At 38.9% G+C, this 14,062-nt stretch overlaps 1 protein-coding gene across 1 annotated transcript in view; it reads left to right on the top strand.

Annotated features, from left to right (window-relative positions):
- The window catches only part of RAB3GAP2 (RAB3 GTPase activating non-catalytic protein subunit 2), a 65,067-nt gene that overhangs the window by 12,392 nt on the left and 38,613 nt on the right, over positions 1–14,062 (top strand). The window contains exons 2-8 of the mRNA XM_033099343.1: positions 3,831–3,895; positions 9,733–9,856; positions 10,683–10,764; positions 12,249–12,296; positions 12,375–12,450; positions 12,773–12,874; positions 13,963–14,062. Of these exons, the coding sequence (XP_032955234.1) occupies positions 3,831–3,895; positions 9,733–9,856; positions 10,683–10,764; positions 12,249–12,296; positions 12,375–12,450; positions 12,773–12,874; positions 13,963–14,062 (597 nt within the window). The remainder of the gene's footprint in view (positions 1–3,830; positions 3,896–9,732; positions 9,857–10,682; positions 10,765–12,248; positions 12,297–12,374; positions 12,451–12,772; positions 12,875–13,962) is intronic.

Here is a 14,062-nt window from a genome sequence, read left to right as displayed (position 1 = left end):
AATAAAGGACGCAGGCAGTTGATGACAGTGTCATTTAAAGAATTGCTTTTTGGAGATTGGTTTGTTGGCTACTTATTTAATAAATGAGAAAAGAACACTTAACGTTATGCTATAATTTATAGTCTAGTTTTTGACCAAAATGAATGCCACGCACCTCTCTGGGTAAACTGAGTAAAGGCCAATGGCTTTGTGATTTGTGGGGTGTTTGGAATTTTTTCCACTGGGCCTTGACCACCCTCAAGAAGTTATCTGTCCTGGTGTCCTTGTTCTGTCATATACTTTGTGAAACTAACTTACCTCGTCAATTATACCAGAGCTTCAGACTTTCAAATTACCCTGGTCTGTAGGAGATTTTGGTCTATTTACGAGGCAATCATAGTGAACTATTTTTAGCTTTTCTTTATAGTAATTGATAATGAAAGGTAAATTAGTCTTATTTTTTCATGAGTACACAGAATTTATAGCCCGTAAGGTCTTACAGTAACGTTCCATATTGACGTTAAGCAGTGCACAGTTCTCAAATATATTTTAAACTCATTGCTTTGGTGACCCACAGCCTTGATCACTGGCCAATTAAAAAACACCCATAGTCATATCGATTGAAGAACACCACCCTTCGTAGAAAAGTTACCAGAAGGAAAGACTGCCTGAATAAAATGCTTTACATGAATGGCAACTTTATTAGACATTCATCAGCTATTTTTTAATATAAACCATCTTTCTTTAAATTTTTTTTTATTTTTTTAAAGAATGTGCTTGGCCTGCTCGCATAATTTGAAGGCATAAGAAATAACCTTGGTGAAGTGCTGAGGTTCCAGCACTTTTTAACAGCCGACAATTGCTGTCAAATAGCAGCCTGCAAAAACAGTGTCAAATGATTTTCAACAGAAGTCAGGAGGCTGCAGAAATTATATCACTGGCACTGCATAGAAATAACCACAAGGGTAGTGCACAGTTTGCAGATGGCTTTCTGTCTTTTTTGAATATCTTCCATTTTTAAGATGACTAGGATTTAGAATGCATTTCCTTTTAGTGTTATGAATAGTGTTATGAATAGGTTATTCTAGACCAACCTTCAAAAGCATCTTTAACCTGCCTAATAGTTTTGTTTCACCTTCCTTTAACCTCTGTTTGTACCTTGGCTTTTTTGGAAAATGTATTCTTGGGATAATAGGAGATGCCTGATTAAATTCTTCCCCTCTTCTTAATGGAAAACTCCCCAGTCGGGGACATGGAGAAATGGCTAAACATTCATAAACATAAATATCTTGTATAAAGAAAGTATTTCTCAAGGTCTTTCTCTTCCTGGATGTTTTGAATTGTGGCATAAAGAGATATTGGGTCTCTGCAGGGGCCGGAATTTCACATTGCTGCTGTCTTCTGTTTGGTTGTATGAGTCATTTGTGAGTTGAGTCAGGTACTTTTTATACCAATACAGAGGAGAAATGATACATTTTTCATGGCTGTGTTTTGTACAGCATTCAACAGAGGTTATGTGCACAAACTAAGCTCTTTGAAGGCTTATTTGCTTTTTATCTCTAGCACTTAGCACAATGCTCAAGACATAAAAGATTCTGTTTCTTGAATGAATGAATGACTAGCTTACCTCATGAAGTGCTGTAAATTTGCATGATCTTTCTGAGATTGTGGTCATTTGATAAATACATTATTCTTACAGCGGTTTTAAAATTGAATCGTGGACTTTAGTGTGACAAGCTTTTCTTATACAAGACATAGTACATTTTCGAAAACTGTAAATGGGATGGCCTACTTGCCATCAGCCCACAATAAGGCAATTGTTTTTGGTGCAGTGGAAACATTAGCAGAATAAAGAGACTGCCTAACTGAATTAGATGGCCAAAGAACAAACTGTAATTTTCCAAGTTACAAAAAAAATTTCCAAATCTCAATATCAAGGAAATGTTTCTATTTTAAAATAATAAGAATTCTCTTACTTTTGACCTCCGCTGTACACCCCATTGTTCCCTAATCGCGTCTTTCTCCATAAACCACAGGAGGCAAACGTGTACCGGAATACTAGGGAGCCTGGGCTTTGGAACTCAGAATTCAAACCCCACTCCGCCACTTAATCCTCTGATCTTGGTCAAGCTGCATAAACTCAGTAATCTGTTTTTCTCATTGTAAAAAGGAGATGGTAAAGGATCCTTGTCACCCTTAAGTGAGTGGATGTCTACACAGCACTTAGGCGTTTAGAAATGCTGAATCCGTGTTAGGCGGTGCCCTTCCGTAAGGGATAAGCCCTATATGTACATTGCAGCTTTTTGCCTCTTTGCCTTTATCATGGTGACCTTTTTCTCAAGTAGCTCTGCAAGTTTCTAGCCACTTTTTTTTTTAAACCATGTCTTTTTTTATTGAGATCTAACTGACATATAATATATTAGTTTCAGGTGTACAAACGTAATGATTCAAATTCTGTATATATTGCTAAATGATCACCACAATAAGTTGAGTTAACACCCATCACCACACAGTTACACGTTTTTTTTTTTTGCTTTGTTTTGTTTTTTAGGTAGTTATTACCTTTACTCTTTCTCATTTAATTTGTACTTAAGTCCCAGCATTATGGAGGCGGTTATTGAAAATTTGTCTGTAAACATGTTTATAACATCAGTTTTATTTTGGTACAATATCAGTGAAGTTTTTGTGTTTATATTTTGTTTTCTACATTGTAATCCCTCAATTTTTAAAAATTTTCTTTTACTTTTTAGAGGCTTAGTTTAAGATGACTCATCAGTGAGTTTTCCCGTCTCTCACTGACTGGTCCGAGCTCCCTAGTAGCTGATAACAACATTGTCCATGTGGTGTAGTTACATTTGTCTGTCTCCTACACTAGGACCACAGATTCTCTAAGGAGGAGGACTATATTTATGTTTTTCTCTGTTCCTACTACAGGGTTTGACGCATGGTATGGAACAGAACATTTGTTAAATTGTTTAATTGACGTGTATAGGGGAATCTTTAAGTTGGGCAGTGTTAATCAAATGATAGTACTCTTTTAGGACTTAATATATGCCTAACAACGTGCCTGGCATTTTAGGAAGCAGTTATGTGGTATGTAAGCACCCAAGATGAGAGTATTACCGCAAAGCTAATTGAGCAGTGATTCCAAGTACCAGACTGTAACATTTTTTATCATCTATGTATAATTGATTCTAGCAACTTGTAAAACCTTCTGTATATAAGTGAAAGTTCTATTTGCTTCCTAGATAATCAGGTTCAGTCCTACCTTTTAAATTGATCCTTCCCCCCAGACTTTTAAAGCAGATTGGTTTAAATACAATATTTTATAGTATTTTAATAGCTAAATTAAAAGGTGGGGAATAGACCTGTTTTGTTTCAATATTCAGTTTTCTTTTTCATGGATACCTTGTCTTATTAAAGAACAACTTACTTTTTAAGACTTCTGTGAATTTTAGGTGTGTTTTTGTCACTGTGCATGTTTAATTTGTCTGATGTCTGAAGTAACAAATATTTGTCATTTTAAGATTTTTTTAAAGTTCCCTTTGCCGTTTGATTTAAATGTGGATAAATTTGATGTCCAATATCTTAAGATCCAAATAACTTGCACAGTTTTACTATGGCATAGAATTGGAATTTCAGGTCAAATGTTTCTTGACTATTGTTACATATAGCAATATTCTGACATAGTTTACCATTGTTTTCTTCGTTAACATCAGGATTATATTTATATAATATTTATATAATGTTTATTTTATATCAGGGGTTGATTTTATTATGTTTAGAAAAAGTGTTTTAAAATATTTTAAACTCTCTATTTCATGTTAGTATTTTTATCTTTTTAAAAATAGGTAAATCAACACACTGGGAAGATGATAGTTGGGGCGCATGGGAAGAAACAGAACCCCAAGAACCAGTAAGTCTTTGTAAACATATGCATGCTGTTTGATAGTGACATATTTCAATGTTAGGTTGACATCTTACAATCTTCATCAAGAGCATTTTTGTGCTCACTTAGTAATACTGAAGTAGACACCCGTTCTTAAAGATTTAATGACTGTCTAGCTTAGTGGGCTAAATGGAGAACACTAGTTTATGGATTCTTTCTCCTTCATTAGTCATTCTTTTAGACTCTTTCACTTATTCTTTCAACTCATATTTGTGAAGTGCCCACCATGTTCTAGGCATTTTTCTGGGTGCTGGGAATACAGCAGCGAGCAAGGTAGCAAAGTCCCTGTATATTCGTGTATTTTCACCTGTGAGCGATAGAAAATCCAACCCAAACTGGCTTCATTAACAAGGACATTGATTAGATGGAAGTCAGAGATAGTATGGACTCCAACCAAGGTTGGTGGATCAGACGGTTCAGCTATGTCATCAAGGACTCAGGTGCATTCATTCTGTCTGCTCTGCAGAGACCCTGTTGACTTCATCCTAAAGCTTGTTTCTCTCGCAGATGTGGAGTGGCAACATGTTTCTTCATTCCTGACCCCAGGAAGAAAGACTGGGCTCTTCCATGACTCTTTTAGGGAGTGGGAAACACCTTTCTCAGAAGTCTCTAGAAACGTTGCCTTGCATCTTCTTGGTCAGAATTGGTCCAGATACTCATTTCTGAGCTAGTCACTGGCAAGGGATGTGAGGTTTTCATTGGTCAGTCATACCATTCGCTGGGCTTGGTGGATAAAGGGGCTAAGTTCTGAGACCCATAGCTGCATAGGGGAGGAGTTGATACCCACGCAAAATCAGGATTTTTATGCACAAAGCAAAATAAACATACATATCAGATAGGTCTTCTTAGCATCCCAGTTCCCAGCAGTTTACACTCTTAAGGTAGAGAGAGATTTTTTTTAAAAGGTAGATGAAAAGTATCAAATGGTGGTCGTAGTTACACAGAGAATTCAGATGGTGATGTGAGAGCGGTGATGCAGGCCTGGGGAGGTTGGTGGTCCAGGCCGGCTTTTCAGAGGACATGTAAGCTGAGGTCTGAAAGAGCAGGGAGTCAGCGAGGAGGAGAACTGGTGGAGAGGCCCGAGGCGGGGACGGGCTTGGAGTTTGAAGGAACACAAAGACGGCCAGTGTGGCTTGGCTGCAAAATGGGCTCCGAGAAGGAAGCAGGCCTGATGTGTAAGGCTTTGGATTGGGAGTTGATTGTCAGTGTGATAGGAAACTGCACTTACTTCACTCCTCATTTTTAAAAGTTCTTCTTGACTGCCGTTTGGAATAGTTTGAAGTGGGGAGCAAAAGTGGAAGGAGGGGACCGATCAGGAGGCTTTTGGAGTAGTTTAGTTGAGAAATGGTGGTGGTTTGCATTAAGGTGATATTAGTGAAAAGGAGAAATTAATGAATTCAGGATACATTTTAGAGCTAATGATAAGACCTTCCTGTGAATTGACTGTGAGAGATGACGGGGGAAAAGAAAAAATCAGGAATTATCTTCTTTGACCTGGGGTGTGGTGTGGACGGTCGGGCTTCATGTGAATTGAGGGTGGGGGCACAGGTCAGACCACAGCAGTGCCTCAAATAATGGATCCATGTCAGGCATAATAACTTGTGTATATAAGTGCAAGGAGTAGGTTAAGGAACTCCTGCTTGTCCATAAGTAAATACACTAAAGGATTAAAAAGGCAAACAGAGCAGGCTTTCAAGATGGAAGGAGAGGTACACTTCCTCTGTACTAACTTAACTTCACGTGGGCATCATGACAGATTGTGTCTGGCTTGGGGAAATTGGGAAAGAAGATAGTTGTACAACACATCTTCTGATCAGTGAATCTGTAACAAATAGTAAATAGCTTTGCTGTATTTTTCACAGTGTTACAAGGGGTTTTAGTTTGGATTATAATATTTTTGCTTTGGGAAAGAAGTCATTAGAGGGTAATACTTGATCAGCTTTATGCTTAATGGGAATCGAGGCAGTTTGGGAAGAGGTCTGACAAGGTTTAATTTCATTTTTAACTGGCAAGGCAGATTTCGTGAGCTTTCCTTCATGGGTATATTAAGACCCAAGGGTAGGAAGCATAGAAGGAAGGATTTGCTTGGCAGTGGTTTCTGGAACAGGAAGCACAGGAGATTTGGGTTAAGGTCCTCAGTTAAGGTTGGCAGCATGGAAAGCGTGCATGCAAAGACACTTTGGAATATGCTCCATTTGTGGCCTAACACCATTTACAGAGGCAGTTGGACTGAGCAGACTAACGGGGTGATGAAAGCATGCTGGCCAGGTAGAGGTCAGAGAAAGTTGTGTTTACAGGCCGAGAAATAGGGGGTAGCATGGCCTGCTTAGAGATTCTTAGAGCATTAATGATCTGGGACACTACCGGAAAATAACTTATTTCAGTGTCATTAGACTTTGGTGCCATCTACCACACAAGAGACATAAGCACCAGACTGGCCAAAGGCAGAGGAGAGCACTTACATTATACCGAGGGTATGGCCTTGGTTTTGTGCGAGGGCACAGTCGCTGGGGTGGGCCTCCTTCCGAAGGCGGGCTCTCATTGGGGCTGTAGACCTTTGACGGCTGGAAACACTCATTTTGCCAGTAACCTTCCTCTCCACATTAATACAAGCTGGATCTAGACTAGTGATTCTCAACCAGGGGCAATTTTGTCCCCTTAGGGGACATTTCTCAATATCTGGAGACATTTTTGTTTGTCACAACTTCGGTGCATCTAGTGGATAGAGAGATGCTGCAAAGCATCCGACAGTGCACAGGACAGCCCCCAAAACAAAGAATTATCCAGCCCGAAACGTCAGTTGTGCAGAAGTTCTGAGATCTTGGTCTAGCCTGTGACTTCTAATGTAAGTCTCCTCGTCTTTTCTTCCTGCCTTTCCCCTTTGTTCTCTAAAATTTCTTGGCCTCTTTTTGGGGGCTTCAAAACTTTTGATCTGTAAGGACATTATTTGGTTTTAGTCGATTCTGGTGAAGTGATCTGCTAGTGTGGGAAGTGCAGTTAAAGGATGGTTTGCCCACACACAAAGGTGGATGTAGGTTGTTCCTGACCTTTGGCCACCGACCAAGAAGTCTTCCAGGCTTGGTCTTGGTGGCATCATCTATTGCCTAAATGTTTAAGAGAGTCTCTCCGAGAGTCAGCCACCATTTTTCATTTCTCTTGTTTACCGTTCAGTCCACATCTGCATTCAGGCGTTCATTCCTGCGGGAGAGCTTCTGTTGGTTGGCTTTGGCTCGGTGATGGGCGCTGGTCTTCTGCCCGGGAGAGAGGGACAGTGAGCTGACCAGGGGGAGTGGGAGAAGCCATGGGGGACCTAAACACACTTTGAAACAATCCTCATGATTTTAGCCGCATCTTTGCCCTCACTTCCTGAGGGACCTGGCACCACTTCCTCAGCCTGTTGGCAGTTTTGCAGTGCAACTGTGGTTGCTTCTCGGCGTTCCTCGCCACCAGATTAGGGGTTAGTTTCCTGGGGACTGTAAAAGCAATTATGTGCTTCCTATCCATCTGCTTTCTAGCTCTAAGAATGTTGGGGCTCTTCTCCTTTTGTTCTTTGTGCCCTTACCGGTTTTTGCCTTTAAACAAGTTCTTTTGCTGTTGTTCCTAGAGGAGTTGAGAGTTTTAGGTACAGAGAGTACAAAATTCATGTGTTTAATTTCCCTCTTTACCTGAAAGTCCACATAGACCTGATTTTTGCACTGTTCTCTCTCTCGCTTTTTCCGTCTGATGTAATTTGGAGGTGGTTCCACATCTGCAAATGTAAAGCATCTAACTCTTTTCAATGAATACCAAATACTATCTCATTGCATAGGTACACAGTGATTTATTTAACCATGCCCCTGTTGAGCGATATCTAGTTCTTGTTCGTTCTTTTGCTTTCTTTTTTCCATCACAAGCCGTGGTGTAGTCATCTTTACATCCATGCATCTTTGGTTACGGATATACACACAGTGTTATGATTGGGAGTCAGACTGCCTGAATTTCTATCCCAGCCCTGCCATTAAGTGACTGAGACACCTTGGGCAAGTTACTTAATTTCTCTGAGTTCAGTCATCTCGTTCTGAAAGTAGGACTAATAACTCTGTCAGCCTCATGTCAAAAATAAGAATGACAGACATCTAGTGAGCACTTATTATGTTCCAGGTACTATTCTAAGCACATCTCACTTAATCCTCTTAACGATCCTGTATTCTTATTTTTCCTTTAGGACAAATTCCTAGAATTGCTAAGGTAAAAGGTTATACATATTTTAAATTTTAATAGAAATTGTTGGATGGTGCTCCCACAAGGCTGCCCCAGATTGTATTCCAGACGGCAGTAGGGAGAGTACCTTGCTCTGCTATCTGTGATTCAGAAATGAAATGAATCACAGAAATGAAAATGCATTTTACTATTGACCACGCACTGTTTATAAAGAATGAAGTATTCCTCTATACCCATATTTTTATCAATATTGAGAAACAAAAAGCTATGCGAAATGAATGTGTTTTCTTACAGAGGTCTGCTTTTCTCATGGGTTTTTTGAAACTATTGATCCCTTATATGTTATCAAACTTTAATCTTTGCAAAATCAGAAGTGAAAATGCCATTTCAGTCTTTTAATTTGTATTTTCAAATTTATAAGTGAGTTTGGTTAATGCCTGTTTTCATCTGTAAGAATGCAACATACTGAGATATACCGCTTTTCGTCTCTTAGATTGACAAAGATCCAGAGTTAAAGCATCTTTTGAATAGTCTAGAAAAGCAAGCACTTTCAAAACCGCTGGTCGGAGTATAAATTGACACAACTTCTCTGGAGCACAATTTTGGAATATCTAGCAAATTTACTAATAAACATTCCCTTTAACCCAGCAGTTTCACTTCTAGGAATTTGTCCTACTGATATACTCACTCCCACACAAACTGACACATGCATAAAGTTATTCGCTGTCACATCGTTTGTAGCAGCAAGATTGTGTACACATCACTGATGTCCATCAATAGGAGGCGGGATAAATAAACTCTGGTGTGTCTGTACAGTGGAGTACTATGCAGCCATTAAAAAGTAAAGACACTTCATGTGGAATGAATTCTAAGGTATATGTTAAGAGGAAAAGAGTAAAGTATCGAAGTTTGTATTAATATATAGTGTGCTACCATTTGTGTTGGAAAAAGTACTAAATGTATTTGCAGAAAGTGTCCCTGGAAGCACATGCTGGAACCGATTACATTGGTGGTTTGCAGATTGAACACCTGGGTGGCTAGAGTACAGCAGTGTCAGGAGACTTTCCAAAGAAGACCTTTTTAGATCTGTTTAATTGTTAACCACGGGAATTTACCTATATAAAGAATACATTTTTCAATGGAAAAAAGAAAACACCTTTCAGGTCAAATAAAAAGAAAGAAGTCAAAGTTATCAAATAGTTTCTATATCCGGCAAGCATCATCATCAGACAATTCTTTCTTTGCTCTCTAGCTGCAGACACTTTAGCTATCTCTTGGGAATAGGATTATTTACTAAATTTCCTAATACTGAATCATTCCTGGAGTGATCCCTATGCGAGATTTTTTTTTTTAATATCTTGCTAGTTTATATTTGTTTGCATTAAAAATTTTTGCATTAATATTCAAAACAGATTTGTTTGTACTGGATATTTGTTGGTCATCTTTGATGTGTCTTGATACGGAATATTAGTTGAGACTTTATAAAAAAAGAATTGGGAAGATTTCTTTCCCATTTTTTCTTCCCCCTTGCCCTTCATGGCGGACAAGCAGAGTTGAATGACTCAGTATTTTTGCATGTAAAGTAATTGTAATTTTATCCACAGGAAGAAGAAGGAAATACATGCAAATCACAAAAAACTAGCTGGCTCCAAGATTGTGTTTTATCTTTATCGCCAACCAGCGACCTTATGGTTATAGCTCGGGAGCAGAAAGCTGTGTTTCTAGTGCGTAAGTATCTATTATTTTTCAGAGGTCTTTATTGTAATGCATAGAATAAAGCAGCAAATGGAATAAGTAGAAAGAAACAATGTTATTTCTAGTGTATGCATTATATGGAGGCATTCTATAGTCTATTTTATGTATGATATAACACTTAATTTCCTTTCCTTTTTGTATTCCTCTCTATCTTTTTTCCCCTTTCTTTTCTGTTGTGTTTATTTCCGCTTGCTTTGCTTTCTTGGCTGCAGGTACGTGAGCTATCTCTCTGGTACTGCAGAGACAGTACTGGGCATTGCCCAGGTCTTGCAAAGGGCAGTCAGAGCTAAAAAGGCCACTGCTCCCTTCTTAGTAATAATGTGAGTGAGGTGATTTCAACTACAATTTGAAAACTCACAGTACAGTAGTTTGCTATTTTGGGCATAAGTTTTCAGCCCATAATTTTTGTTGAAGATTAAAATTAAGGTTTATGTATACAGAAGGATATGAAAAACTTCACTGATCAAAATGTGTTCATACATGAAATGGCGATGGAATGGTCCTGTAAAGAAGATTCACCCTCCAATAGCATCAACCTAATAGAAAGTTTTCTTTGCCATCTGAAGATAAAAGTAGTTTTATAAGTAAAATAGGTGCCATGGTAAATAAGAACTAATAACTTATTATAAAGATTTAATGGGAGGAAGGACAGACTAAAGGTAGAATTTTATAAAAAGCTTATAAAAAATTAATACAGAACTATTAAATTTTGCGCTCCATCATTGTAAAGGGTGAAATTTATAAATTACTGTTTTAGTCTACCATCGAGTTATTTTATGTGGTAACCTAACTTTTTCAGCAAAATGGAAACACAGTGATAAAGGAAAGGAAGAAATGCAGTTTGCTGTTGGTTGGAGTGGTTCTCTAAGTGTTGAAGAAGGGTAGGTACCAGTTAACGTTTTTATCTTTCTGTGCATTAAATGTATGTGTGATATTGTTGGACTTGAAAGTGAATCTATTAAGAAGTTTCGTCATTTGGCATGTTTAGTAAGTGTATATTCATCCCAGCTTTGGAGGTTGGAGAGCATGATTTGGTCAGCAAATTTTTATTTTACTCATCACGTGATTACTTGTTAAAAAGAACTCCTGTTCGGGGAGGATTTAAAGAAGAGTTCAGAGAGAATCCCGTAACATCTTTTCTACATTTTGTCTTCTCTGTTCTTCATCACTAATTTTGTTTGACCAGAAAGTCAAGGGCAATCATTGTCTTCTCTGCTTTGCTACCTCTGGGCTTGTGCTTAGAGGATAGCACTACATTAGTTCTTAAAACTCGTAACTACTTCAGAAACCCAAGTTAGTCAATTCACGTTTCCTACTGATCCCGTAAGAGTTTTGAATCCAGATCTCTAGTGCGGTTACGTGATGGAGCTGCTAGCCTGGAACCTGGAGCCAAAAAAAATACAAGCTCTTTTGAATGACTGAGAAATCTCTGATCAGAATGAATACGTTTCTTCAACTTTGAATTCAGATAAAAGACAACCAAGTGGAAGTCCATAGTCCATGCCTGACAGGTTGTAGGTGCTCAGTGTTTTCTACTCTTATCAAAAAATGAAAATATTTCTCGTTAAATCATTTAGTCTAAAGCATTTTGAAGCCATTTAATTTCTGTCAGAAATGCAAAGCAAACGTAATAGTTAAATGACTTTACAGACAACAAACAAACAAAAAGATTGATTTTGTTCAGTGATTGTATGGAGCAGGAGTGTGTCTACGTTTCTTGAATAAGCTGGGACGGTGCTGATGTTTGACTGGTTAAATAATAGTCAAGGAGTTATTTTAATTTTGAGGCTTGGTCTCTGAGCTCCTGACAAATGTTTCAAGTCTACATGGCAGAAAAAATAATCTCTTAGGGAGCATCCAGCCTACCATGTGCTTAGAAAAAGGTTAGGAGGGGCTGTTTCTGCAAAATACAAAAGAAGAAGCCTACCAGTTGAAGTGCAGTGAGTCCCTAGAACAGTGTACTCTGCAGAAATGCAGTTTGCCTCTAATGTTGATGACAGTTCTTCCCCCACTCAGTTGATGTGGAGGAGAGGGGGATGCTGGGAAGTGATGGCCTGGTGATCAGTTGATACTCTCTCGGTTCTGTATGCAGTCAGTTGTGTACAGTCAAGTTTTGCTTGCTTTCATGCTTTTCATGACAAAACAAAATGGAAAATACTGCTTTTTTATTAACCTCAAGTGACTGTGACGTTACCTTTTATGTGAATGGATTTTATGATCCTACTTAGGGGAGGGTTTTACTGTATTTTTACTTAGGCAGTAAATAAAACTGGTCCACAGAGCTCCCTGAACATTACATTATAGCGAAATAACAGTGATTGGTAAAGGCATGAGCTAAGCACATGATTTTGTTTTTTGTTTTTAGGGAATATGTAACCAGCGCTCTGTGCATCCCGCTAGCAAGCCAGAAGAGGTAAGGATAAATAAGAGTCACTTGTGTTCTTTGCTTTGATTTGTGAGCTCTTCAGATCGTGAATTTTGTCTGTGACAGGAGTTCCACCGGACGTCCCGACTGGACCTGCATTGTGGTCGGCTTCACTTCAGGCTACGTACGCTTCTACACGGAGGTGAGCTGGGTGTCAGCAGTTAGAAAAGACCAGCTGACTGCAACACCTCCTTATGCAGCCCCATTTTATTCATTTGTGACTCACCACCTGCCGCTTGGGAATGTGTAGTTGACACTGTATGAGGGTGGAAGCTGGGATGGGGGAGGGGTGGTGGCAGAAAGTTCTGGTGGAAACTATAGAGAAGGGAAGCTGTATTCCTCTGAAAAAAAGAGTACTTGGTGTCCATGGAAAATGTGGTGGGGAAATGATAGTTTCTAGCTGGCCATACCTATTCAGGTGTATTGGTGACAAAACAGCAGGGCTCGTCTGTGTTTCCTCCTAGAGTGGGGTGCTCTTGCTTGCACAGCTTTTGAATGAGGACACAGTGCTACAGCTTAAGTGCAGGACCTATGAAATCCCACGACATCCTGGCGTGACCGAACAGGTAATGAAAGAGGTTGTGTTCAAAGTAACAGTGCCTTCACAGTTTCTTCCCTCTTTCTTTGAGGGGAATGTAAAGATTCCTTTGTTTTGTGGCACAGTTAGCTGTGCTGTCATATTCTAGAGAGATTTAACCGATTTTTAACTGATAAAGAATACCAGTCTTGCTTTTACTTCTTTAATGAAATATTGCATGTTCTGTTCCACAATAAAACGCTTTAGTCAGAAGCCAAAAAAACGTTTTCTCTGTGTAGAATTTGATAGTGACTCACGACCTTCCTGTTGCAGGAGCTGGTGGGGGGGAGGTGACGGTGGAGAGATGTGCCAGACCTCGCAGGTTGAGGAGTTCAGGTTTTATTCTAAATGCAGAAGGAAGCCACTGGAGGGTTTAGGCAGGAAAGTGGTTTGATCTGCTCTGTCTCAGAAGATCCACCGGCTGCGTGGAGCGTGGGCTGTAGAGAGCAAGAGTGGACGCAGGAGGCCAAACTGAGTGTCCGTGAATAAGGACTCGTTAACTGAGTTTTAGTACATTTAATGCTACACGTAGAGACATGACGAAAAATGATTTGTTCACTTATTAAAATGGAGAAATAGTGCCACTGTTGACTAAACCATTTTCTGGAACACTATACATGGTACAGTACCATACAAAAGTGTATGATTACATGTGAGGATGTGTATTGATACCTGCCAGGGTCTTCACGTGAGTTTCCTTTTTTCCTTCTTTCTACTTTTGTATATTGTTTATATCTGCACAATGACTGACTGTATTTCCTTTTTATGAAACTTGTACCTATTTTGTTGTTGTTGTTAATGTCACCATTTATGCTGAAAGCATTACTCACCATGTAGAAAAGCTGATATTTAAGATGAATTGTAAGTCCTTGGCCAAGGGTGTTCTGAAGTCAATTTCCTATTTTTTTTAACCATTTCCCTGCCTGATACTCTTGTGTGTGTTGGTGGTTGACATGTTTATTCATAGCATTTGTTATTTTATGTTAATCATGACATTCAGCTGTAGTAGAAAAATAGATACACTTATTTGGCAGTGATGAAAATTCGTTATTTTCTTCTTTCTTATTTCTTTGATAGAATGAAGAGTTGAGTATCTTATATCCAGCTGCCATTGTGACTATTGATGGATTTAGCCTTTTTCAGTCTCTTCGTGCTTGTCGAAATCAGGTAGCCAAAG

Source organism: Rhinolophus ferrumequinum, chromosome 27, assembly GCF_004115265.2.
Source record: "Rhinolophus ferrumequinum isolate MPI-CBG mRhiFer1 chromosome 27, mRhiFer1_v1.p, whole genome shotgun sequence".
NCBI classification, from domain to species: domain Eukaryota; kingdom Metazoa; phylum Chordata; class Mammalia; order Chiroptera; family Rhinolophidae; genus Rhinolophus; species Rhinolophus ferrumequinum.
Note: the sequence above shows the minus strand (reverse complement) of the source record. Positions and strands in the feature narration are given on the sequence as shown.